We start from the raw sequence: 27,234 nt of genomic DNA, 5'->3' as shown, positions 1-27,234 counted from the left end.
CTTGGTGCCTGACAATAGCTGATGAAGTATGTATGTTTCCGTCAAAATGAAAAGCCTAAGATCTTTCGTCAGTATAACAACTTTTCTCATCTTTGTGTGCAAGTAAGTCACAAAGTAACAAGTATCTTCCAATTTCAGTGACTCTTTTAATACTACAGCCAATGATAACAATCACATTTCAAAACGGTTTTATAAAAAAGACAAACAAAAGAAAACTCTATATTTACCGTCTCCTTTCAGACGTTCCCCCACTGGACCAGCCCCCAGAAAGTCTGTGAGGGACAGTAAAAGCATTCATCAGAACCAGATGTTGGTCGTTTCAAATGAAGAAAAAAACGCTTACCTGCTAATAAGCCCCTTGGAGCATGTGGCCGGGTATTTTCCATGCTGGAGCACATGCAGGTAGTGTCATGTGGATTAATCTTCAAACACAACAGTACGCTGCTTTGAACAGGGTCAGTGGGGGTTGTGTGCTACTGAGGCCTACTGGAAGTGCAACTATAAAATTACAAAGTGTAGGCAATGTTCCCAAAGGCAGGCACATCATAAAAATGTGTGTGTGGGTTGGGGGGGTGGGGGTGGAATGGACAATATTTTCCACACTTCTGCTCTACCTGTGGCTCCATAACTGGAGAGATTTATAAGGGTGAAATGTGCAGTCAGCAACATAATTCTATGAGAAACAAAATCTGATCCACTACCTGCATGCTGTTAATTTTCATAAGAGTGTTTCTGTGGCAAGTTTGGAGCAGGACCATTTGGAAAGAAAGCTCTTCCTGCTGACTAGCAAAAAGCTTATTGGCAAAATGGATTTGGTTCATATTGTATAGAGTTGTTGACTTCTTCCAGCGGGCATAAAGCATGATCCTTTCTAGAAGCCTTTGAGCATTGCCGTTTCACGGGACACTTTTACTTATAAAAGTGAAACTTCCTGACTTGTTAATGAAGTACAAACCACGTGTGTAGGCGTCTGTGCTTTTATACAAAAACGCGCGCTTACGCAGGTAAGCCATAACAAAGTAGTGGGCCTTTACCACTCGCACTCTGATAACGTCCTGTGATAGGCTACTGGTTTGAACTTTTTCTTACGGAAAATTAATTCGTTTTTTAGAACCGCTGTTTTGCCCCCAGACTAGTCGAATCTAAGCGGGGAGGGGGGACCACACTGAGTTGACTCAAACTTGATACGTGAGTGAATGATTGGTCTCACCTGGTAATAACGCGGTTGCAAGCAGGAAGCCAGTGACCATGCAGGAAAACGTTAGCCGTCCTGTTCGTGCCATTGTCAGCTTTCAGCCGTTTCTACTGGAAAATACCAGGAATAGGGAATATCAGGTAGGACAACTTTATTTCGTATGAAGTCTCCAATAATGGTGCTTTACATTGCTACATCTTAAATAACTTCAACGACGTGCTAAAGGTGTATTATTCCACCGTAGCTTGTGTGCCGCTATCCATTCAGCACCAAACAAAGATAATCGTTTAACTTCAACTGAGGACGTCTCAAAACGTTGGGAATGCAACCTCAGCTGAGAACATCTGTTTTGATTTAACAGGCGTCTCGGGTTGGAATATTGTTTTAATGGGATACTCCGATCGTTAACCGCTATAGGAAGGAAGTTGTGGGACGTTTTTCCGTTTCATGGCAAGATGGTCTCAAGACGCATGCCTACTGTAAGAGCCTACTTTGTCTGGAGAGATGACAGCGAACAACCGCTTTAAACGTTATCTGCGTGTTTCCAATTGTCGTTAAGTACTCCTAAAATAAGCTACTTGGTCTAAAAGTGTATTAACAATGCTTTAGGCGTCCATCTATCAGGTGTACAACTCTGCGCGCAGGTTTTGTTCCCACCAATTAGCTTCGTTTTAGTTTTCTGACAGCTTTAATAACTACGCTAGTTCACTTCTGTACTTGAGCAGAGTGAAAGCTTCAGGATACACTTGCAGCCTGCAGCTGTAGCTGATGCTTATACAAATGCCAGATCAATGTATGATTGAGCGAATTAAATAATTGTTAGAAGTTCCGAAATTTTGTGATGCATACTTTAAATATAGGGGTGTCAAACTCCAGTCCTGGACAACCCTAGTGCCTGCATGTTTTTGGTGTTTCAGCACGAGTGATTCATTCAAGTCACTGATTGGCTAAAGAGTCCACACACCTTGCCCTCAAGGCCTTAATTGGTTGCTGATTGAAAGGAAACCACAAATACCTGCAGTCACTACAGCCATCCAGGACTAGAGTTAGATTTAAAAAATATGAATGTGCAGTACTTCTGATTCAAACTTTGAGAAGTTGGTCATGAAACACTGACATCTCTTGTGCATTGGTGTAAAGTCTGTTGGTTGAGTAATGCTGCTGTAATTGGAAAGAATGATACACTTGGGCTACCAATAAACTGTTCAGGATACCAGAGGTGGCCGACCCTGGTTCTGGGGAGTGGCAGGGTCTGCTGGTTTTGTGCAATTGACTGCTTTAATTTATCAATTAAGTGCTGAGTAAAAGCAAAAACCAGCAGACCCTGCAACTCTCCAGGACCAGGGTTGGCTACCCCTGCAATACAGGCTATGTACTTGGGCTTTTTCCCCTTTGGAGCCTGTTTCCATAAATATCAAATGCACACAATATATGAAATGTTGTGAAAATGCTCACACAACCTTAGTCTAATACAATGCTAATGCAGTCACATATCAATTGCGTAATATCAATTGGATAACTTATGTACTGAACCTTCACAAACTAACTGTGGCATGGTAATATTCTTAACACCCCAGACCATCACCTGCTTTAGTGCTTTCATCTGAGGTTGCATATGAATGTTGAAACTGAGTTAAGTTAGATGTGTTGACTCCAATCTGTTAACCTCCAAATGTTTCAATTTTGAGAGACTCTTCAATCAGACGAGTCCCATTTCATAATGCCTCTTCCTTGTAACTTTCCCCCTCTACTTAATGGTGGTAAATTATAGTTTTGAATGAACACTAGACCATTTTATTTCATGAATTACTTATCCATAATGAGTAATATTTAATGCACTGACCATTCATACCCAACAATGTTTGTAATCCCATTCAGCCTGTAGTACTGTAGCACTGTAATACAATATTTTGCAGTGCTGCAGCAATGTAAAATTTGGGTTTCAAGCCTGCAGCTTTCTTTTCATGCACATCCAGTAAACTTACAATTTCTCTGAACTCCACCACAATTACAGTACTGTCTACATGTATTCTTCTTAGCTTTGAAATGAAGCAAACTGTGAACAAACATGCAGTTTACACCATTCGGTCCCGCTGTAAAAATTAGTCTTAGTGGCACCAAATGCAGAACTTACCTGTGTTCGGTTAAAGCTGCGAGACCCTTGGCACTTGAAACCTCTAGGATCGCTTGACGGAGTGAGTTGCCCTTACCTTAGAAGTGAGTTCTGGGGGCTTCGGTCTACTTTAACCTCGCCACCCTACCTTTGAGCTCCCCGCAGAACCCACTGTGTCAAGCCAAGCAGGGCAACATTTTTAAACTGCACCATGATAATTAAAAACAAAAGGCATGTCACACAGCACGGCCATGCTGTTAGACACACTGGGATTGGTTCCTGAGCTGCCTCCTGACCGACCAATGAAAGTCCTGTAATTTCAATACTGAGTAGCTGTAGACTGTTGAGGAGAAAATAGGAGAGGAAGAAACAAATCATAAAAGAAACAGTTGAGAAATGAATAGGGTGTAATTTACACATGCCACGTTTGAGTTTTCCAGAGTCTAAGGTGTCAAAACAAATATTCTGTAATATTTATGTCACACTCACTGCTGTTGCCCGTCTTCCAAAGTATTGTTGTTGCAACGTATTTTTATCTTTGACATTTTTGTCTTAAATCCATCTAATATGGTCAAGCTTGTTCAAGTACATTCTCCAGAGCTACGATACAAAAGGTTGGCACATTTCCAATCTGCACATACACAAGGTAAATGAAGTAAATGAAGGTTTGCTTTTCCTAGCATTACTTCAGATTTTCTAATAAGCAAGTGTTTCTGCATGGCAAACGAAAGAGTGCCAAGAATTGAATTTGGTTTTGAAGGCCAATGTGAAAAAGGCATTCCAGGATTCAATTAATTAATTTCGATTGACATTGGTCCTTGTATTTTAACTTAGAAAAGTGTTTAGATTTCTTCATCCTTCATAAATAGTTTAACAATGTATTATTTTAATTGCGAGTCAAATATGAGGACAGATATTAAGAGACCACTGAAAACCAGATAAAGAAACTTAAACTCAGTAGTGTCGGGAAAGCCAGAGGAGCAAACCATATCTCAGAGCAACAAAAATGAATCTTGAATTTCAGGATAAGTAAAAGTGAATCTTGGGTATTTTCACACTAGCCTCAGGTTGTCACATAAAACTAGACCAAAAGGCAAGGTTTTATGAGGGCTTCCCTCTCTGTCTTTATTGGGCTGGTAGTCTCTGGAACATCTTGTGCTAATAAAAAATATGCCCTCCAGTTGCTGGTTTTGACTGATCATGACCAATCATTAAAAAAATAAAATCACAGAAAAACAACAGATTGGAAAAGTAAGACTTAATTAAATTTCACATTTCATTCCTCAATGTATTTAACATGATCAGATTTCTTGCATAAAGTCTTTCAGTCTTGTAAATACTGAATTTGTTTGGCCATGTAACAAGTTCCACATAAAAAGATGTGAAACATAAAACTTACATGCAAACTATGTCTTCAGAAATCAGACAAACATTGGTCGCCAAGCCCGGAACCTTTCTCACTCCATTTAGCACCTGTACATGCACTTATAGATGTCATCCTCTTCTATCTGCAGAATTATATTTGAAAAAATTGAGATTCATTAAAAAATAAAAATAAAAACATTTTAAGAGAATGCTTCCACCATCACAAATGTCTAAAAAGATTATGCACAGTAACATTTCCTTGTGGCTGAACAATGGTACTGCTGCGATTATGAGCGTGTTCATGTTCCGAGGAATAAGTGGTTGGGTAACAGTTCTTCTGACATACAAATATGCATAATAAACTAATAAGCTCATTATAAAACTAATAGCAATAGTACCAACATCAACATTGCCCCCATACAGAAATTTTGGAATTAAAAAGATTTTCTTTAACTCTCAAAAGGTGGAATGGCACCATTTAAGGAAGATTATGTACATATTGATTTTGTCCATGAAAATCTTATGTATTTTTTCTTGATGTAAAATAATCATCTTGATATTTTTCATGTATAAATATGAATTTATTTTTGTGTACCTCCCTTGTGTGCAACTGTTTCTAGTTCAGTCTGAATTTGTGATATAGTTTCAAGTGAATAATGCAAGTGATATGGTTTCTGAATAATGAGTGTCCATCTGATAATGAGGCTATATTTCGTTTTTTATACCAAATAGGGCTAGTTAGAGCTTTTATTTATGCCATATGTAAATTGTAATCACGTGAACACAGCAACAGCAAGACTTGTGATGAAATTGTCCCTAAACCTTTTGTATTTGTACTAAAATTTTTCCTACATGCAGAAAGATTTAGAAATCAAGTGTATAAAGTTTCACACACAGGTTGTTAAATGACGCCAAAGAACATTTTTATGTTTCTCCACCTGTTTTCTGCTGACCCTTTCTGCTTATTTGATACTCTTCCAATGGCACTTCCCTTGTTTGATTACTAAGGCCAAAGGCTACCAAGAAACTGAAAACTCTGGAAGGCTAACGATTCTAAATTGACATTTTTATTGCCGTTTCTTCCCTTCTAAAGCAGTATGAGATATGGTCTGGGTTTCTCGTCACATTAGAAGAACTTCTATAATCCACCATATCAACTGTGTAAAACAGAATGCAATGTTAACAAAACAGGCATTGCATTTTCCTTGATGCATACCAAGATGACCTGTATTTTGACTCTTAATATCTATATACTTGCACCTTTTACTGATACCATTTGAAATAATGTAAGCAATTCTGTGTTGAGACTCCATTAATCATTCGCCATCTGCTGTGTGTTTAAGCACGACTAGAACAAGCATACACAAATCTTGTGTATAATTATACTCAAAATTACAACTAACAGGTGTTCAGGACAGCCCATAAACCTGCAATCTAGGTTTGAGGCTGTTTTTGACATGAACAAGTTGTTATAATTTTAACATACCACAGAAAGAGGAATGTTAGAGATTTTTAGAATTTAGCAACATCTGGACTCAGGACTCTACAAACTGTCTGAAACTACAAAACGTAACTCACTCAAATAGAAGTATAATACAACAAAGTTTTTTGTATTATACTTGTGCTCAACTGTTAGTCCCAGTCACGTTGCACCCCAGCACAGAAACGAAAATACTGGATACCTTTTTACATTTTCAATATTTTTGTGTGTTTATTTACAAATTTTTCAAACGTGTACAACTTGGACATCACTGGATATCATCATCATCAAAGAGGTCTTCAAAATCTGCAACAAAAAAGTGTTCATTTCAGTAAACTCACAAAATCATTGAAAAGTACTTAAATAATTACAACAGACATAATTCTGAAATGACATTTAACATGTCCTAAAGTTTAATCAAAATTATGAAAGAGGGGGATAGCTAAGGATGTATAAACATACTTCAAAGCACATTCTTGAATGATTCATGTGCCTGTAGTAGGGATGTGCACTAGGGCTGTCAAAAACTATTCGAAGTTCGAAAATCTTTTTTTTTTTTTTTTTTAAAGTTTGAACCTAAATTTGAACATTTGAATATTAGTTTTCGATCCTGCGTTTTTGCAATAAACATGAATATACAGGCTTTAATTTCATGCGGCGAATCATATTCATGCACGCAAAGTTCATTTCCTGTGCTAACATTACTTCCTCTGTCAACAAAAAACGTTCTGCCCTGGATCCAGAGCAAGTGGATCGTCTGGTTTGCCTTGCCAATAACCTGCGGTGATACTTTCAGCTCCATGGACACCTAACGTTATTGGTCAGCTAGCCTCGCGAGCCAGTCTCTTTCCACTCCGTTCAACAGGTCTGGTCAGCTAACAATGTAGGCTAAATAATGTACCCATGGCAAGCTATGTTTCCTTTCTGTTCTGAAGATTTTTATAAAATTGGATGATGAAAGAAGTTAAACTAAACAGAGTAAGTAATTTATGTTGTTTTAGGCTACAGGTATTAGCCGTTTGAATAGTTTTTGTGTTAAGAAATAAACAGGGATTTCCTATAAACAATCATTTCCCTATTATTGTGATTAATAAATGCCGAGTTGTGGCAAATTACATCCAAGTGAAGAAAGTGCTTTATTCATTTGCGCATTAGGCTATAGAAACTGCAGGGGGCTCATTTATAAAAGAACTTGCGTGCATACTCAAGTGAGACCTGCGTGAGCCACCTGCCACGGTCAAATTGAGTCATGTTGAAATTTTATAAGTCACTACTTTGACATGATTTTCTCCGTACGCGCCACAAAGTTGATCTAAAATACGTTTTATAAATGACAATAAGCAGCTTATTTTTGTGAATTATAGGCAAATGATATTCGAATATATTCAAACTCAATTTCATGGCACTTTTGACAGCCTTAATGTGCACATCAAATGATATTTCGTATTAGTCATGAAAAATCCAGTACTTTCTCGATAACATGCCTTGCTACAAAGAGATCTGCATACAGACACTCATTCTTTTAGCAGGACAGTTAAGGATACCTATGAATTGCTTGCCAGTGTATTTGTTCTTAGGCTACTCTTCCTTGACATTATTGAGAGAATAACCATGGATTTCTATTTTTGAAAACAAACAATCAAAAGTTTTATATTTCAACCAGTTATTCTTGCCATGTACACACATTAAAATACAGGGAATACTTTCTCATGTGTAGTCTACTGGATGTTGGCAGGCCCTGAGATGGACAGATAACCGTTGGAACAGATAACTTTTTGTGTATTTGGCTAGGCACTTATCTTCCTCTTCAAATTGACCTGCTAAATTTCGGTCCCCCTGTTTGGGACCCCTCACTAAAAGATGCTCTGCTTCGGCAGGAAATGCATTCAGCCCCGTGGGCCTCTCAAAACCGGATAAACTGGCACAAATCTCAGAACCATGCTGAGCTGGAGTCTAACAAGGTCCTGTAAAATGGTTTATAGTTATTTTTCCCCCTACCACACTTTATGGTTCCTTCCCTAAAAAAAACCAAACCTAGCTCTGCAAAAGCAAATACTCAGGGCGTCCAATGTTCAACATGGAAAAGCAAAAAACATCTTAAAGAAAATAGCTCATTTCCTGGACTGTGAATGAAGTCTGATTTGTTTGCTCATCAAAATGTTATAACAGAGGTGCAAAACCCAGTTTCCATACACATTCTCTACACAGTGATAGGACCAGAGTTCTGCCTACGGTTTGTAGGTCTCCATCAGAGCAAGGATGGCTAATCTTGGGGCAGCACCCAAGAGAGTGCAAGGCCTCAACACTGGAAGGTAGTGGTTTAAAAAGCCCATCACCCATTTACTTGAGAGCACTAAACCAGCTTGACTGCAGCAACAGAAGAGGCATTGAATGAACCACACAAATGGTGGCGTTATGTATAGTAACATCCTGAATTGAAGGAAAAAGGTAGTGTTTAACATAGAAAAGTGTTTTGATTGGCTCACGCCAATGTGTCAGTGGCCAAGTGCACACAGTAGCCCCCCTATTATGAGTTCCACAGAGCCCCACCGTGCCATCGCAAATGGCTTTGAGGTGATGTTCTGGTGATTGAGTACATCAGCTTCTTCACATACATATCATGATAAGCTCAATGCCTACAAGTTTCAGAATCGTAGGCAGTTTGAACTTCAAACCATAAACTATTAAACACCTCCAGCAAGTAACACTACTGACACGGGGGCGGAAGAGACCCCATCTTTGACTTTTTTTTTTTTTTTCCCCCACACAATGAAACTGAAGCCATGCTGCTGCAGTGGGCCACATTAGTGCCACAGATGGGGAATGGTTTCTCCAGTTGTTGCCGTTTGATGTTATTCGGCCTCAGGCGCAGGTGTCACACCAAATTATAAAACTGACTTTGGATCAGGAAAAAGGGAGGTAAGGTAGAAAGATCAAAGTGTTTCTGAAGCATGTTAAAGGCTTCCTGCTGCTCCAAAGGTGGTAATAGTACGCAAATCCCCAGGATTTAAACAAGGCACTTGCAGATTACACAAAAATGTCAAGCATGTTATATCGTTGCATATATTTAAATTTATCTTACCATAGTTAAACCATTAATGCCAAGAAAACTATTGTAATTTCACCACCCACCGACCCCCTTACCGTTGAAGAAGTCCGCATGGACTGCTTTTTCGTTTGCAGCCAAGTCCATTAGAAGCCCGGTGCTTCCCCCTGCCTGTGAGAAACAAAAGCGTACGATGAAGAGAAGTTCTAGGGGCTTCGCTGGAGAAGCTTAAGCCGCGTTTCCACCGCAGGAACTATACCCCGGAACTAGGAACCTTTTGAGGAACTCAGTGCGTTTCCACCGCAGGAACTAGGGTCTAAATTTAGTTCTGGGGGCTTTGTTTTACCCCCCAAAACGTTCCTGCTCGGGGGGTAGTACTTTCCGAAAGTACAGGAACCTTTTGGGTGGAGCTTGCAGCGCTGAACATTTCTGATTGGTCGAGTACTCGTAGCATTTGTGTTGTATTTATTTTCCGCCATTACCCGCCATGTTTGAAAATATGCAGCAGCAAACCAATTTATTTTCATAATAACAAATCAAACTTGTATGTTATGCGGCGCAGTAGCCTACTTTTGGTTATAGCCTGTCAACGTCTTGGAATTATAACGTGTGCTCTTCTGTTCTTTTCTTGCTTTAGTAATCGTTTTATAAAATGCTAAGCATTCGTGCTGGGACAGCATATTACGTAGGCTACCAAAACATTCAAACGGATTAATTCGGTTGCTGAATATTTTCTTCCGGATTTTCTTTGTTAGCCCGTTGTAATTGACTCAAAACGTTTGATACAGTTATGTGAGGTATGCGGTAGTTCTGCATAATTAACATTGGTGATACAGTACAAGCAAACTGGAAATCACCTTCCGCACTTTTTATCCGGGTAAAATAACAGGTTAATTCTAGTAATCTTCCCTTTAGCTTTTTCAGACTGCCGTAATTTTACTCAATTTTACTGCCATTTTTCAATTCCACGAAAAGACCAGGAAGACTATGGACTCATTTATGGTGCATGGTTCGCATCTGGAGGGCACACTTCGCTGCTCGGCTAGCAGTAACTTCGAAGGAAAGCAAACGGTGGCTGTACCACTACTAATTTACATTTTCACGCAAGTCCGAGTTTTCGTTCTATTCTTGTCATTTTGCGATTAGCCTATATGGAATTGACGACGAGAAAGTAATAAAACAGCAAATTGTTTACAACGTGTGCATGTTTTCTGCTGTTAATGAATGTGTTTGAGAGGATATATGAAAATCAATAAATACAAAAGTAACCATATATAGTCATTGTTGGTAACCCGTTGTATATAAGTGGAATAAACCCCTCCGGGCTGTCCCGGTTATTAGAAAATAATGTAGGCTACTTCGGTGGTAATATGGGGTTACAGAAGAAATCATATGACAGATGGACCGACGACAACGTCAGTGGGCTAATTTGCCTAATCTTCGCGGTACTTTAGACCCCGGTGGAAACGCAGACAACCATTGGCTGAAGGAACCTTTTAGTTCCTGGTAACGTAGTTCCTGGGACTGAAAGTTCCGGGTAATTTTGGTGGAAACGCGGCTTTATTCTGTCTGGTTTCTCCCTATTCACTCAGTACCCAGCAAAAGTGATACATAGCTATAGAACAGCATGCCTACTCATCAATCGTCGCTTGCGACGAACAGGAAGTTCAACCACAATAGTTCAACATATATATCTATATCTATATTAACCTATTCAAGCAAAAAACATTTCCCAGTCACAGCAGTTATGAAAATAGCGGGGTGTTCGGACGTTAACCAGCGTTACCATTCCAGAATATTACGACTGAGATAATTTAGTTAACGTTAGTCAAATGGGTAGTTTGAGTGTACTGAATCAAGAGACATTTGACTATAGATAACACGCCGGCAAGTAAACCAATGAAACATAATCCAAGACAGAAAATGAACAAATTACACTCAATGATACGATGTAAACATGTTAAATTGAGTAGCTTGTTTTCTGGCGAATGCTAATTTTACCAAGTCAGCTGTACGTGAAGCTAGACTACCAACGTTAAATGCTAGCTATGCGGTTAAAGAATAACGAATATTCAAGTAATAAACCTCATCAAGGTCTACATAAGGTCCAGCTCCTTCGGGAAACATTTCGTCTACCGCTGGCTTCATGTTGGTCGAGTTTGATTGATCTTTGAGTGGCATAAATAATCCCAAATCCGTCCGATCTGTTATGAAAAAATACTTCCCGCTTCCGGTTTGGTTACATCAATTACTGTCCGACTAGGGATATGATATTTGCGAGAAAGTAACCACCAAGCGAGCGAATCTTTAAAGTATCTTTAATGTAGTTTTCGGAGAATGCACTTATTTTATTAGTTTATTTTATATCTGTAATATAGTGGCTAGTATAATTTAGATAAAAAAGGTAAATTTCATTCAAAGTTTTGTCAGGCATGTGCTGGACAGGCGAATGCTAGTCCAAGCTAAGGATCACACTTTGCTACTACCTTCTTGAGTTACACTGGGGAGTGGATTATCGTAAATCATGTATGCGTGCATTGTCAATAGGCTATGTTTATGTAAGGTTGTCCTGGGTATTTTTATATATTTAGTTTAGCGTATGAGAATAAATCAAAAATAAAAACGGTAAGCAGATTATTTCCATTTATTGATTCTTCACTTCCTTACAACATGACTCTGCATTTCTAACAGCTTGTAAATATGAAGGCATAAACTGCGATTAATTGTAAATGCTTCTACGGTACAATGGGTTATTATAAAACTATACACTCAAGCTAACTGCTAAAGGTTTATATTAATAAAGATAAAATTATTTTAAGATTATTTATATAACGTAATTATCTGTGATTTACAACACAAGGTTTGCATCGGAGGTGTTCACTGGAGATCGTTGGTTTATTGGCTTCCAACTTGAGTATAAATGGCTTATTTCGAGCCGTTGATTGCATGGAACCTTTAATGTTTTGATCAACTGATCAGCTGCTGGCTGAACAGCATCTCTAAAGCCCACAGGAGTGGGTCTCCAGGATCAGGAGTGGACACCACCGTTTCTCATCATAAATGTTCAATGCTCATGCCCCTCGGCAACTTCATAGCCCAGTGTGTCGCCGAGGTGTTGATGGGCGAAAAAGGCCCTGGCCATTTCGTTGATGTGGTTGTAGGCCCCGATGCTGCGGAAGTATTCCACGTATCTCCAGAAGTCAGTGGTAGAGTAGGGCCAGTAGGGCACATTTGGTGGCTGATCATATGGAACTGGGGTAGCAATAATACAATAATTGAGTCTCAAAATATATCAGTTACTTCCATTTTCTATATATAGTACAACATATTTTACTGGATGTATGAGTATTACATGAATACTTTGTACAAAATACATATATAAAACATTTCACAAACTGCATTAACAAATAAAATGAATTACTTTCCTGAACAACAATAATTTCTTAATCCAAAATCATTATGATACCATACAACAAATCTAAACATTTAACTCAATCTCTTGGGGATCTCCCCTTTAACCTAATGAACCTAAAACCTTGGTCAGCCAAGGTCTGTGGGTGTTCCTATGGCAGCATATACCAAGCAGTGATGACATCACACAAGCTGGTGTCTGGGATTCTGCTCATACATCTTTGGTCCCAGAGGTTCTCAGGGGGATGTAGGCTATGTGACAGTGACAGCAAACGCTTTTCCTCAGTTCCCTCCAGTTTACAGTTAAACACCGTAGCAATCCTGGTTGTCCTGTTGCCCCATGCTGGCACGATATTTTGCCTGGAGGAACTGACAGCTAGGATGCTTTTTAATGGAAAGTGGTAGTGTGATGCTATGGTTAATTAAGTCAGTTCATACCATGTTTCTTAGTTAATTTTGCAGGTTCATGGTACATGTCCTGAATTGTTTTAATGAATATAAAGCTATATGAATAGGTAAGGTGTAAAATACACAAAGCTGTAAGTTGCCCTAGGCAAGACACCTTTCAGTTAATTGTACATTCTCCACGTTGTTTCTAGACTTGTAATTAGTGACATGTACTGACATGTGAAAATATAATAGTTTTATTGCAGTGCTACACTATACAGAATACTTATTGTTTTTTTGTTTTTGAAGTGATGTAAATGAGTCTAACGTCTTTTTGCCTTATGATATGGAAGACTAGAGTACATTTCATGTTAGACAACAAAGATAAAACAACAAAGATATTGAAGCCTGTTACCTCCTTCAGGAATGACTCTGGCATCTGGAAATTGGAAGAGAGAGGAGATTTTAACATTCGGGGACTCCTTTCACAAAGGACCGATTCAGGTCATGTAAATAGGGGTCCTCCCAGGGGATTGTCAAAAATGCATGAAAATACATTCCTTCATATTTGTTATGACTGTGTTTACACCACATATTTTCTATTTAGGATACAATGGTTTAAATCTAGATTTCCAGACAAAATCTTTAAATCGACTAACTTGTATATAGCCTACTTGGTAAAAAGACATGCAAGATTTCTTCTTTTTTGGTATGCCTGATTTTAAACTTGGAGCTGAGAAATATTAAACTAGGAACTGCAAAAATACTGAGAAATATGAAAATCCTCAAAACATTTCATGAATTCTGTCAAATTATTACTATTGTTGTTATTATTATTTTACAAAATTCATTTAAAAAAAATACAACTTTGGTGTGAGTACAGAAGTATTCGTTTACTTACTGCTGAACTGACTGAGAATGATGCACCCACAGACCATTCCAAAAAATACTAGCCACTTCATCCTTCCCAATTGCAAAAAGAGAAAAACCCAGTTAGTTCACAAAGTGATCCAAGTGCAAGCTATCATATACTTCAGTTAGACTAATTACATTAGGACGAAATGTCTTAAAATGATCTCCAACAAACTTAGATTATACATTTTAAAGCTTTACCTGTTGCGCTGCCTTCGAGACGTAAAGGAAATCAATCTTATTTTGCACGCAGAGCTGAATGGGTCCTTGTGCGACCTACGGGAATGTTTAAAGTGGACCCCAAATACCGGAAAGGGAGGTCACATTCATCCCCCACTAATCCCCCCTCCTTTTCTACAGGCACATTTACATCTGGGTAGTTCATTTTATTTTATTTCACAGCTGAGCTCAAAGTGACGCTTAAAAATAAAAAAAAAGTATTTATCCATTGAATTTTAAATGGGCATAGTCACTTTTTAATGACTGACAATTTTGGTTATTTATTAACAAAATAAAATATCATGGCCATGGCAAGTGTTTCTCTTTAAATCTGTCCCTTTATTTATGTGGATGTCTATTTGCTGGTCTCCCTGCGTGTGTGGTAAGGGCCTTCCAGCTCATGCAGAATGCTGCTGCCTGTCTACTGTATAACCGGCCTAGGTGCACTCGCGTAACCCTCCACTGGTTACCAGTTGTGGCTCATATGAAATACAAATCGTCCATCATAGGTGATACTGCAGAAAGAGGAAGTGTACCCTCTTTTATAGGATCAAACATCGGACCTTACACTCCTCCCAGACCTCCCAGCTCTGCCTCTTCTGTTGGCTTCCATTCACTTTCCTGAAGGCCCCCTGCCTCTCTGTCACTTTTCATCTTTACTCTGGCCCTCCAGTGGTGGAATGAGCTCTCTCCTGCAGTCAGGACAGCCGAGTCACTGTCAGTCTTCTACCACAGACTGAAGGCGCAGCTGTTTACACTGCATCCTGGTTCAACTAATCCTGAACGTTTTCTAGCCCTACCTATGCTATATGTAACACTATATTCTACTATATTCCACTATAAATACGTTTACTGCTTACTCATTGTAGGTTTTAGGTACGGATTACTGCTACTTAGACGTTTTTATTCAGAACAACTTACATCTGGCTATACAGCTAAATGTGATGTAAATGTGAAAGTCTGACAATGGCGTACAGTTTGACATTAATTAGGCTGACAAGCAAAGAAGCATACATCAGAAATTGGATATGACTGGATTCATTGCTGTATTATGACCTGAGCTATGGTTTAAAGAGATTCTTATTTTAATCACAACCAATTTTTAAAGAAATATTCATGCTGTAGACATAGATCATGCCTGTTCTGCTGCATCACCTCAGTGACAGAAGTCGTCTGTGGTGCACATCTGCTGCAGAACAGGAATTGACTGTGTCCTTACAATTGACATCAGATATTCTGCGTACAATACTGTAAATTATGATTGATTACAGGACAGTGGATCACTTTAAGCTATGAATGTACAAAGTCATAATTTTAGATAGTAACACAGTTCAAGTAAGTTAAAATGACACGTCCCATTAGTTTATGACAACCCCATCACTTTTCAAGAGTGGTTCTTTAAGTTTATATCACAGCTTGTAAATATGAAACTCTGCATAATATATTTTTATCCATTGGATTATTGTGAACAAGTACAGCCATTATTACTCACCCTCCCCCCCCCCCCCCCACACACACAAACAATTTATTCATCCTTGAAATTAGATTAGCTAAATATTGAAAATAGGGGCGTGAGTATTTGTGACATTGTATTAATTTAATTTTGTTTTTGAGAATATGCCAAGTTCCACTGAGTCTTAAGTAACTTACAATATTTTCCACAAGTCCGTGCTTGCACTATTGTACTGTATTGTTTGTTCATCTTTCAGGGGTGTGAATGAGTGGAGTTTGGAGTGCACTTCGTCTGTGTCAAAATGAGGTCAAATGTATTGAACACATTTATTAAAATTCAGGCATATTTAAAAAGCGACCATCAGTACTAATATTAATAGTATATCAGATATTCTGGAGAAGAAAAAAAAAAGAATTGAACACAATAACTTCCTAGCTTTTTAGGCACTGTTAGCTATGCAAACTGCATGATCTTTGCTTCATTCATAATATGTAGTTTAATTTGTTAGCAACATTGGGGAATAATTTAGTTTATGTGCGAAGATGGCTATTTAGGGCAGCTAACTATTTGGTTGTGTTCGCACAAGTATAGGATTAGCCATGGTAATTTGCATTGCATTAGAGAATTCAGAATTTTCAGTTGCACATGTATGATTTTATATGCATCTTGTCAAATGCACAAATGTTTACTACATGTGTACACAGTTTCTGTTTGGTGGGTCAGTGAAAACAGTAAGCCACTTCATCAAGTGTTTGTGGAATGGATTATGAAAATGCTGGTGAAGACTAAATATATCCAAATTGTAAATTGTACTTTTTTGTTAACCAGTACGATGTATATATTGATCAATTTATACTAACTATTTCCAGCTTTAGGCAATTTAATGTGCATATGACAGAAGCCAGTGTATTTACAATGCAAAAATTGTTCTTATAAATATAAAATCATAAAATGCGCTCTAATCTAATCTGCCTGGATGATTTCGAGCAACACCGTAAATAAGTAACTACATTTTCAAATGAACAGGAATAGCAACCACATGTGCAAACAAACTCTGCCAGTAACATTTCTGGTACTCTAATAGGTCAACATATTTATATGGCACAGCCCCTGCACTGAATGAATAACTGTACTCTAAATGTATATCATCGGAGTGGTGAATAGTAGTAATAACTATCCGGAGCCTCTCTCTGCATTTCTCTCCGAAACCTAAAATCATGGATCTGATCAACTGGTCTCTCAACGCAATTGATAGTATTTTCTCGACGAGAAAAACGGGTCAGGGAGAGCCCTCTTGCCCTGACGGAACGTTTGCAGCCGGATACACGATGGACTCCTGGAAGGAGTGGAGGGTCGTGTGCCTGTCGATCCTTTCCGTTGAGGATGTTGAAGACGTTTTTGCTTGGAATTATGATAACAGGCTTTCTGCTGTTTGGAGCTGGCAGCATCCTGATTTATCGCAAAGTTCAGAAGGCGTTGGCAGCACTAATTGGGAAGCTGCCCGCCATTGAGGGAACGGGCAGGGCTGTCAACACTCAGACTCAAGCGATTTGCGAGCTCAATCGCAAACTGGATGCGATTGGATCGCAAATTCGCATGACGGATACCAACTTGGAGAAGTTGTCGGTTCGGCTCACTGAAATGGGCCATCAAATTCGGATGATTGGAACAATGCTGAGAGAACCACAGGACTAAAGGTAGACGCAAAATGCAGAAGTCTGCCTGAACCCAAAACAATCCTTATCTTCATTGGCTCCCCCACATCGGCCTTGGAAGGCTGATATCTCTCCACTCTCCTGGATTGTTATGCAGACAGATGCTCGGCCCTACCCCCACCTCCCTGCTCCTATGAACTTCGTCTCTGGATCAGGACTCTTCGAGGTCGTCTCCACGGCATCAGTATCAGACGGCAGAGACAATGTTGAGACTGTGGTGGAGATGAAGTCCATGGACTTACACACACACGCACACGAATATACATAACACACACACCACCTCCTACTCAACGCCTTCTTGGCTCCCACCCCCCCTCCCTCCCCCGTTACAGTGCAGTCTGCTGAGGGTTGATGCGCTGTGCCTGAGCGGCTGCGCGCTCCCCCCAATGTCTGTGCGGTGACACTTCCCCTCCCCGACACCCTACCCCCTACCACATGTGCAAGTCTTCGAGTTTTGTTGTAATGTTTGTAATGTTTTTATGATGTTGCTATGTGCTGAGGTTTTTCTTCGTTTTAATGAAACGAGTGCCCTCTCGTTTCATTGAAAGGACTGTTTTTTTCCCTCCTCCTTCCTCCTGTTCTCTCATTTCTCATCTAATAAGATGGCGCCGCGGATGGCTGCCTCGGTGTGTTGACCAAAACAAATTCCTCGTATGTGTAAACCTACTTGGCAATAAAACCTGATTCTGATTCTGATTCTGATTCTGATTCTGATAAAAAATACAGTTTATTAAGGGATGGAAATACTATTCTCCTAAGAATCATTAAGGATATGTGGGAGATTTACATTTGTTTTTTTGTTTGTTTTTCTTTTCTTGCAAAATACAAAATGACCCATTAAATGAAGAAGCGTGAAGACACAAAAGACACATTTGGATATTTTATTAATGTTCATTTTGATTGCTTTGTAAAAGCAAAATCATCCTGGAAAATTGAATAGCAATTCAATGCCAATACTGGGCCAAGGTCCTAACTCTGTTAAATTAGTTATTAGCAAAATAATATTCCTTCTTTATTTTGCAGTGTTTACTATGAAGTCCAAAAGAATTAAACATTGTTATAAAGTCAGAAATTAACAAAAGGTTACGAAACGTTAACATTAATACACTTTTGCATTTTAATGAGCCTCAGAAAATAGGCAATGAACATTGGATGGGAGATGTGTCGTGTTACAGGTTAGCTGGGCATACTACATCCCTATACAACACAACGTTAACACTTTTCTGGGTTTCGCACAGAAATACCTGCATTTAATTCGGACACACAGTCCTTATTAACATTTGTACCCTTTGACCTATAAACACATAGAAACATGAATGTTAAGATTTCATAGAGAAACCGTTTTGTTTCCTTCCTTCAAATATTAAAGCAGTGGAAAGTAATACAATGTCTGAATATTGTAGTATTGTAGATTCTACAGTACTACAATATTCAAACATTGTATTACTTACTTTTCACTGTCTTACAATGTAGAACATTTAATGTTAATGCTGTTGTTTCAGAAAGTAATCTTGGTACTAACCTCATGACTGCTTTGTGGCTTCAGTTGAACTAACCAGAACATGTTTACGGATAAACAGTGTAGGTGGAGCAGTGCTGTGTGGTATGCGGGGGTGTGCTGTGCCCGTTTCTGCTTTTGTCTGAGATCCACAACACAATGTTGCACGTCTTTTTGTTGAAATTAAACAACCCATTTCATTTCTTCTTGTTTAAAACTAGTTTCTTGAGGTACAATAGGTATTTTTCTAAAATGGTGTTTGAGAATTGGCTACTTACAAATACTTATATGCAGGTATCATAAAAGGTCAACAGGACACTTTGAACATTGTATGTTCTGTAAAATTTCTAAATCTGTCCTAATAAGTAAACCTATTCAATACTTTGTAAAGGAAAACAAAGAAAGGTGCGCACTCTTCTGAACTTCAACATTTTGACAAAAACAGTAAGGATATTGAAAATATTCCCTTTTGGAATCATTGTGTGGATTGAAATATTGCTATTTTCTATAAACCACATTTGCACATGTCACATTACTCCCCAAATTAAATTATCTATTTTCTTAGATTGCAATGCTGCAAAGAAAGACTGGCTTGCAGTTTTGCTAGTGGTAGTTAGAAGGAAGGTCAATACAATAATTAAAAACGAATACGTGCAGATCAATTCTACAGACCTGAGACAGGAAGAGATCTTAAGTTATCAGAGATGGTATTTTAGCACACCTCCACCAGAAGTATAAATAAATTTATAATGGTAGAGTGTGTTTTCGAACCATAAAAATTATGAGTATGAATCATTTTTCCATATGCTGCTATATTTAAGATTGTATTGGCCTTACCCTTGGTGAGTAAAAAACAAAGAACACTTATACCCAAGAGAACAAGTATACCCACTAATCTAACAAAGATCTGACCATCTTTCAGACCTCTCTCAAGGTAAAGGTTACATATACAGTATATGGTGCAATTTGCGGTCTTGTTTTGGTTCCATGTATACATGCTGCACCTGTGCATACCAGCTGTCTTATCATCAGTATGATATGCTTGTCTCTCCCCAAAACCCACAGGTTTCTAAAATTAATCTGTGCATGAGTGGTCTGCTAATTTTCTGCCTGAGTCTAGCAGGTATAGCAACAGCCAGCTACCGACCAACAACCCTGAACATGGGTATCACTGTATTCCTATGCCCGTGACATTTTCTGCTTTAACTGCTCAGTATAAAGTCACTCCTGTGAATTCTGCACCATTGCATTCTTATACCCATTTGTACCACTAGATTACCATAAGTAATCCAATAACATGTGCGATGATGTTATATTTACAGGGGAAATTTGCCTGAAAATATACCTTTACCTTAAATAACTTTATATACATTTCCTGTGCTTAAGCTTCATATGTAACTCCATTAGATGTCTTTTGCCAGGCAGTGGCTAAGTTGAATCATAATATGCATAACATGCATTGTAATAGTTTGCTTGTAGGTAACAACTGCAATGTTGGCTTCTATTAATGTTGCTTCACATCATGTGAAAGTAAGGCTGTGAATGTTTTCAATTCAATGTAAGTAGAGCAATTAACATTCTGCCCATAAGGTAAGTTCTTTTCATACACTAAATGAATTGAGTGAAATGGTTAAATGAATTATGATTGAGAAAAACAGAATTATACTGAGGAAAAGAGGAGAAAACAACTCCCTCCCCCCTCCACACACATACACCTACGCACACAAACATATGCACAGACAACACCACTGATCATCTGATCATACAATGAAATGGGTTTGTGTGGGTGTTTGTCTCCACAGGCCTTCAGTTCTGTTGCACAGGCTTGCAGTCACTACTGAACCCACAACGTTCTTCAGTTATATACTAGTGTCAGGTATGAGTGACCACAGAATGTTCCATCTGACATGAAAGGTCACGATGAAGTCGCTGGCCCAGGATAGTTGCAAGCTAGTCCATCATCATCGCTAAAAATATAACGTTACGAGCGCTATTGTGATGTGAATATTACAATTTAGGCATTTTATAGTTTTAAAAACATTTACTAGCTTGCTATATTACACCATTACACTCCATAACAATGATGTTCATAATTGTTGTAACGATACTCCATAACTAACGCCTGGTCCACACCGCTTACCTCGTCTGTGCGTGACGTCTACCTCGCCGAATTGCTGCGGCTCGCGTGCATGTGTCCACACTGCCAGCGTTACTGCTACTGCCATATCTTTCTACATTGAGTTTGCCTTTGATAATGGCCATCAATAATAGAATGTTTGATTTCATTTCATTATAAATTTAATTTATATTTAGTTTAGACAGAAAAAGGTTAAGACGTGTGTGCTCAATTGTAAAAAAAAAAAAAAAAAAATTTCATGTCTGTGACATATTCAAATATAGCATAGACATTGAAACTATAGTGAAAGGTGTCAGTTATGTAATGTTGCTGGTATGATGTCAATATGACTATCAACAGCTCTTTTCACTGTCTATTCTTGCTGAGAACCGCGCGCCTCACGCGTGAAAAATAGGCTCCACGCCGAAACTCTAGATGCCGCGCCGCAGCAGCGAGGCTCGAGACGCGCGTTTTACCAGGCTGTGTGGCTGCTCTAACCTGATAACATATTTTTTAGTCTTTGGTTAACATCGGCGCCGAAATGAAAAGTAAGAGGTTCCGCGACCGTTCAGCGGTGTGGACCGGGCCTTATAGTCAGTGGGCCGACCTATCTGAGACGTTTGAAATAGAGCACAGAGATTAGAAGAAATCCGCCTGTGGGCCGATGCTTGTCAGACCTTATGAATAGAATGCGACATTACGATCTCAGGCCGACATCGGCATCTGGGTACATACACAGACTGTCACCCATGCACATGCACATAGACAATACCTACAGTGCATACACAGACGGCCATCAACCAACAAATTGCACAATGTACAACACTCCTGTAGTCATCATAATGGTGTACATAATATGTGCAGTAAGAGTAAAGCAGGCTTATCAACATAAAGCCATCATAAAGTGTACATGTGTAGCATACAAATTATGCGTACAGATATCCCGATGCCATGTTGAACATGTCGGTAGCAAAAACCGGAAGAGGTGATACACTGCTTCGACGAACACTTCCGGTAACCGATTCCGCTGTGGTAAAGGCCTATACGTTCGCCTGTTCATCCCCGTTTCTGTCACAGTGTTTTGGCGTGAGAATTGTTTGGGCAGCGTGCAGTGGCGTCGCCTGGCCTGGGCATTTGATTATTTTTTCTTAAGCCCCGAATAATTCTCCACTTTGAGCGGTTTGTCACTACGTAACTGAACGTCATATGGTAGCCTAAATCAAATCCAAACCCTTCCTTTCTTCTCCAATATTCACATTTTTTAAAGAAGTGCGTAGCCCTCGCATGCAAGAAAAAAATGCATGGAAACAGTCTATTTAGAAGTACGTTTTTAAAAGTGTTTCGGAGAAGAATCTGGGCTCAGCCCCTGATGGTTAACAGTCCAGCCAACCCCCCAGGCAGCGTGTGAGCGTGAGATTGAAGGTGAAAGTGAGTGTCACAAGCCAGAAGCGTGAGAGTTGGCAACCTTGATGTGAGCGGGACATGAAAGATATCTGCTTGACACTACGAGTAAGTATATTTTAATTCGTCTCAAATGTAATGAGGTTTTATCTATATTTCACAACCTTTATTGTAGATACGACACGATGCGTGTCCAACCAGTCCAGACTAATATTCCTGGAAATATGTGAAGCTAACAATTTAAAATGCTTGGAACCTATAGGCTATATACAGTAGGTGTCACACGGACTGACTGGCAAAAGAGGATTAACGTACAGTTTATATATTTTTTACAGTCTCTGGTTTATACCTAGCTAATTGTTACTATCTTACCTTATGTTTCTACAGTTACAAAGAATGACCACTCACTGTCAAGCTTTCAGAATGCCAAGAAGGATCTATGCTGAAGCTATGCTTTTTTGTATAATAGGTAATCTGCATTTTAATCCTATGCTTTGAATACAATTCAGTGTATAATAAATTATAGGCTTGTAAGAATAAATGTTTATGCGTGACTCAAGTTTAGTCTGAATTGAGGCTTGAGACCGAATTCATTTAAATGACTCACTCAGGGGAAGACTGATTCTGACAGATTACAAAAATGATAATGATTATTATTATTATTATTATTATTATTATTATTATAGAAATGCCTTAAAAAATTAAAAACAAAAAGATTGGCATAGAGGACTGGTTGTTTTTCTAATAAGCAGTACTTCGTTACTGAATAAAAATAAATAAATTATAATTTATAAATTCAGTAATTCTGATTGACACATGATTAAATATATTGCAAAATCACTCTTAGTAGCATAGGCTGAAAACTTTTCCTTATTTCATTGTTACTTTAGCAACTGTAAGTTTCCCTGAACCTTGCATGAAATGCCCTTCATGAAATGAACATGGGGCCACCTTATTAACTGCATTAGCGTGAAGTTAATTCTTTTCAAAAGCCAGTGAAATGCCTTTGTGAATCCAAGGTTTGTTGGTGCTTGCAGTTGTTTTAAGATCCCAAAGGAATTTCAAATCAGTTAGGAATCTCTCTCCCATAAACTACTGTAATGCAAACAACATCCATCTTCTACAGTGGTAACCCCAATTTTGTGCATTATAATGCGATAACTTTCCATGATACAATGTAAATAATCCCCCTCTCGATTACAGTGTGAATAATGCCCATTTCTATTGCAGTGTGAATAATCCCCATCTCTATTGCAGTGTGAATAATCCCCATCTCTATTACCGTGTGAATAATCCACTTCTCTTTTGCAGTGTGAATAATCTTCATCTCTATTACAGTGTGAATAATCCTCATTGCAGTGTGAATAATCCCCATCTCTATTGCAGTGTGAATAATCTTCATCTCTATTGCAGTGTGCCAGTATGGGTGCAGTGAGGGGGTGGCAGAGACAGCGACTGGTTCCACCATCAAAGGGAAAGTGGGGGAGAGCATCACGTTTCCTTTCTTCGCTGAGGGCAACCAAAGCTACAGAGTTGACCTACTTTTTAATAATACATTTAACATCCTTAAATGGTATCCTCAACCATTCATTAATGTACGAGAACAATATAAGGGAAGGGTCAGCATTGGCAATGACTCGATATGGCTGAACAAATTGAGCCTATCAGATTCTGGCCTTTATCAAGTTAAAATTGAGTATACATCTGCAGGTTTTAAGCCACCGGAGTACACATACTTTTACCTGCGGGTTTTTGGTAAGTTGCCAGACAGCAGATGTAACATTATCTAGAGGTTTTTGTACCTGTAACTAACCATAGTTTGTTTTTAGTTTTGTGCGGTGTTTTATTAAATTATTATAGGGAATGCATAATTTTAGTAATGGATGGCAAGAATAGTTTAGGGACTGATTACACTGGCTGGCCAGTCAAATTTTAAACCTAAACAGACTGTTAATACATCAACAGAATAAGTTTCTGGTGTTTGGGGTGCACAATAATTCTTGACAATAACAAATTACAAAAGTTGCAATCACGTGATAATGTCAGATGGCCTGAACCTCTTAGTGAATGTTTAATGCTTGCTTTGTGTTCAATATCAGCATGTAGCCAAGTAAAATGTTGGATTATTTCTCCTGTAGAGCCCGTCTCTAAACCCAGCATCACAGCTGAGTGCCTGGGGAGTAATGTCAGTCTGAGCTGCTTCAGCAGTCAAGGGACTGAAGTGGCTTACAGCTGGGAAACTCTGCCCCCTTGTGGTAATGACAGCTGTGTGCACCTGGGCCAAGCAATAGACCTCCAATTACACTCCCTTTCTCCATCCACAACATACACGTGTACAGCCCATAACCCTGTCAGCAGAGCCACCAGCGATTCTGTTGATCTGGAAATGTGCTTCCCTCAACAATCACAAGGTGAACCCATAATGCTGTATTAGAAAGAGACAGGAAATCTTACAAGTAATTAAATATTTTAGTCTCAAATTGTCATGCAGCAGGGACATTTTGTACTTGCTGTGGCAGTGGCAGCTGTGTGTGCATTTGGCAAATGGTGGACGTGCTCCACCTTGTTCTGCATAGCATCACTGTGGGAGTTTTGTAGCATGTTTTTCATTGATGAATGAGATTGCTTAGGAAGTGCTGGAATACCAGGTGATTGTAATCTACAGCAATGACCAGGTGACATTTTAGCTAAATATCAATGACACTCTCCCAACAGAACAAAATGTTTTTGCAGTAAACAATGAGTAGCAATTCTGAAGAATCTGGATGTGAATAGGCATTCTCTCTAAGTTCTTAAATAGGTATAAGCCAAATATATTCAAAATGTAAAAAATGTAATGAAACATAACCAATAAGCTTCCTGAAAAGATGATAAATGAAACAATGTTTATGTGAATATGTCACTTTGTAATATGTTTTTCAGTTAGATGGGTTCCAGCCTTGTGTGCCACATCAGCATTCCTTGTATTCGGAGTACTAATACTGCTGTACAAGAGGAAAAAGCACCAACAGTATAAAAGTGAAACAATTCAAGGTAATGATCCACACCCTCTGGAACAGCAAGACATGCTATGTGGAATCAGTTTTACACTGTTATCTGAAATAACTAGGGCAGAAAATGACACAAATTTATTAAATGCTTATTTTTTATAGTGGGAGTTGATGAGCCGGTCCTGGAAGAGGAGCCACCACCAAAACCTGCTAAGATCTGGAAAACGCTCGTGTGGACAGAAGAGACCACAATTATCTTGTATCAGAGTGTTGGCATGAGCAAATTCTTGAGGCCAATATGAACTGCCCAGGATCCAAAGCACCCCCTCACGTGTGAAACATGGTGATGGGGGTGTTATGATTTGGGCATATATGGCTGCCACAGATATAGGCTCTCTTGTCTTCATTGATGATGCAACTGCTGATAGTGGTAGCAGAATGAATTTTGAAGTGTACAAAAGCATCTTATTTACACAAGTTCAACCAAATGCCTCCAAACTCATAGGACAGTGTTTCATCCTACAGCAAGAAAATAATCCAAAACATATTGCTAAAGCAACATAGGAGCTTTTAAAAGCTAAAAACTGGAATATTCTTGATTGGCCAAGCCACTCACCAGATCAGTATCCAACTGAATATGTGTTTCATGTGCTGAAGATAAAACTTAATGCACCTAGCCCCCAAAATATGCAGCAGATGGCTGCAGTACAGGCTGCGCAGCGCATCACCAGAGAAGATACAGTGCACCTTGTGATATCTATCGCACACTTCAATCAGTCATTGCATGCAAAGGATATGCGACAAAACACCAAACGTGACTACTTTCATTTACAGAGCATACTGAAGTGTCAAATCAATCATTTGTCTTGGCTTCATGTATTATGGAGGCCACTGTATAAGGATTAATGAAAACCCAGTTTCCTTCATGCATCATACCAGATTGTGGATACTTTATGTATTTTTGTCTAGCTCATCAATCTACCTGCTCATATTGCAACAGCATAATGTGTTTTTGTTAGCTGTTCAACCTAACCTCAGTGTGGTCTGTCCTTAACTTTGAATAACATGCTAGTTTAAATTTTTTTTTTAAAGCTTTGACACTTTTGATATTTAAGAAAACTTTTGTTAATTAATTTAGCAAAGTTATGCCTGGACAAACTGCACGACATTGCAATCGCAGACGGGGGGTTATTAATTAGTGTGTATGCAAATGTACCCATAGGTTGCATCTGCTGATAATAAAAAGTGAAAACAATGTAAACACAATATGAGCACTCATTCATAAGGTGTCTTGAAGTCAGCCAGCTTGTTTTCTGTAAAAATGTTGAGGACTGACGATGAGACGCAAGTCTTCATTTTTGTACTCTAATTATTAAATGCTGCGCAATACATGGATGGCAGAAAACAACAAAATAGCAATTTGTTTAAGGCTGCAGCAGGCAAAATAAAAAATGCCAAGTTCAGTCGAGCCACAGAACAAAGTAAACACAGATGGAAGAGCCTGAAAGTAATTATTAATCACAGTAGGCTACAATTATTAAAGATAGGATTGTATATGGGGAATCTGGCAATAGATCTTCATTTTGGGGCCCACCATAGCCTAAATAAAATAACGTGATTAATTGCGTTCTCAACGTTTAACATGCCAGGGAACAGGACCCAACAACAAACATTCATGTTGGGTGGGACATTTATACATTGAACAGCAATATAGCTGCTAGTGTTGGGGACCTGGAGTGGTGTCCAGAAGATTGCATGTTCTGTGCCTGGTGAAGAGCTATTGGCTGCAAATACATTTACGTAGCATTGAGTTGCTTTTATAAATGTTATGCTAATGGATGTAAGGTAGGCCATGTCACCCTAATTAAGGGTCAGAGCTGCAAATGAATTACATGTTTGAAATAAATGAGTAAAAAAATGAATAAACAAACAA

At 38.8% G+C, this 27,234-nt stretch overlaps 4 protein-coding genes across 8 annotated transcripts in view; 1 reads left to right on the top strand and 3 right to left on the bottom strand.

Annotated features, from left to right (window-relative positions):
* Window positions 1-1,302, bottom strand: part of and2 (actinodin2) — a 4,711-nt gene extending 3,409 nt beyond the window's left edge. Inside the window, exons 1-3 of one of the 3 annotated variants that reach the window (XM_064338785.1) lie at window positions 702-1,028; window positions 344-422; window positions 228-272 (exon numbers count right to left, since the gene is read on the bottom strand). In XM_064338785.1, coding sequence (XP_064194855.1) covers window positions 228-272; window positions 344-422; window positions 702-863 — 286 coding nt within the window. In that variant the 5' untranslated portion in view covers window positions 864-1,028. Of the gene's footprint in view, window positions 1-227; window positions 273-343; window positions 423-701; window positions 1,029-1,210 lie in introns of those variants that run through there. The other 2 variants (XM_064338787.1, XM_064338786.1) reach the window with 2 other exon arrangements.
* Window positions 1,203-27,234, top strand: LOC135256725 (T-lymphocyte surface antigen Ly-9-like). Of its 3 annotated transcripts, none has more exons than XM_064338812.1 (6): window positions 1,203-1,335; window positions 22,699-22,780; window positions 23,725-24,066; window positions 24,450-24,566; window positions 25,234-25,344; window positions 25,464-27,234. In XM_064338812.1, the coding sequence occupies exons 1-6, from the start codon at window positions 1,249-1,251 to the stop codon at window positions 25,601-25,603; spliced, it is 879 nt and encodes a 292-aa protein (XP_064194882.1). In that variant the 5' UTR covers window positions 1,203-1,248; the 3' UTR covers window positions 25,604-27,234. The 3 variants fall into 3 exon arrangements, with proteins under 3 accessions (XP_064194882.1, XP_064194880.1, XP_064194881.1); XM_064338810.1 differs by having other exon boundaries at window positions 24,450-24,722; XM_064338811.1 differs by lacking the exon at window positions 1,203-1,335 and adding an exon at window positions 21,411-22,419 and having other exon boundaries at window positions 24,450-24,722.
* On the bottom strand, window positions 6,357-11,452 carry cops9 (COP9 signalosome subunit 9). Its single transcript, XM_064338829.1, has 3 exons — window positions 11,285-11,452; window positions 9,298-9,370; window positions 6,357-6,459 (listed from the first exon to the last, which is right to left on the bottom strand). The coding sequence occupies exons 1-3, from the start codon at window positions 11,378-11,380 to the stop codon at window positions 6,422-6,424; spliced, it is 207 nt and encodes a 68-aa protein (XP_064194899.1). The 5' UTR covers window positions 11,381-11,452; the 3' UTR covers window positions 6,357-6,421.
* otos (otospiralin) lies at window positions 11,830-14,214 on the bottom strand. Its single transcript, XM_064338828.1, has 4 exons — window positions 14,112-14,214; window positions 13,899-13,965; window positions 13,413-13,436; window positions 11,830-12,451 (listed from the first exon to the last, which is right to left on the bottom strand). Exons 2-4 carry the CDS (start codon window positions 13,957-13,959, stop codon window positions 12,264-12,266), a joined length of 273 nt encoding a protein of 90 aa, XP_064194898.1. The 5' UTR covers window positions 13,960-13,965; window positions 14,112-14,214; the 3' UTR covers window positions 11,830-12,263.

The sequence above is a fragment of the Anguilla rostrata genome, chromosome 6, assembly GCF_018555375.3.
Source record: "Anguilla rostrata isolate EN2019 chromosome 6, ASM1855537v3, whole genome shotgun sequence".
Classification (NCBI taxonomy): Eukaryota; Metazoa; Chordata; class Actinopteri; order Anguilliformes; family Anguillidae; genus Anguilla; species Anguilla rostrata.
The sequence above is the reverse complement of the archived record's forward strand: the minus strand, read 5'-3'. Positions and strand labels throughout refer to the sequence as shown.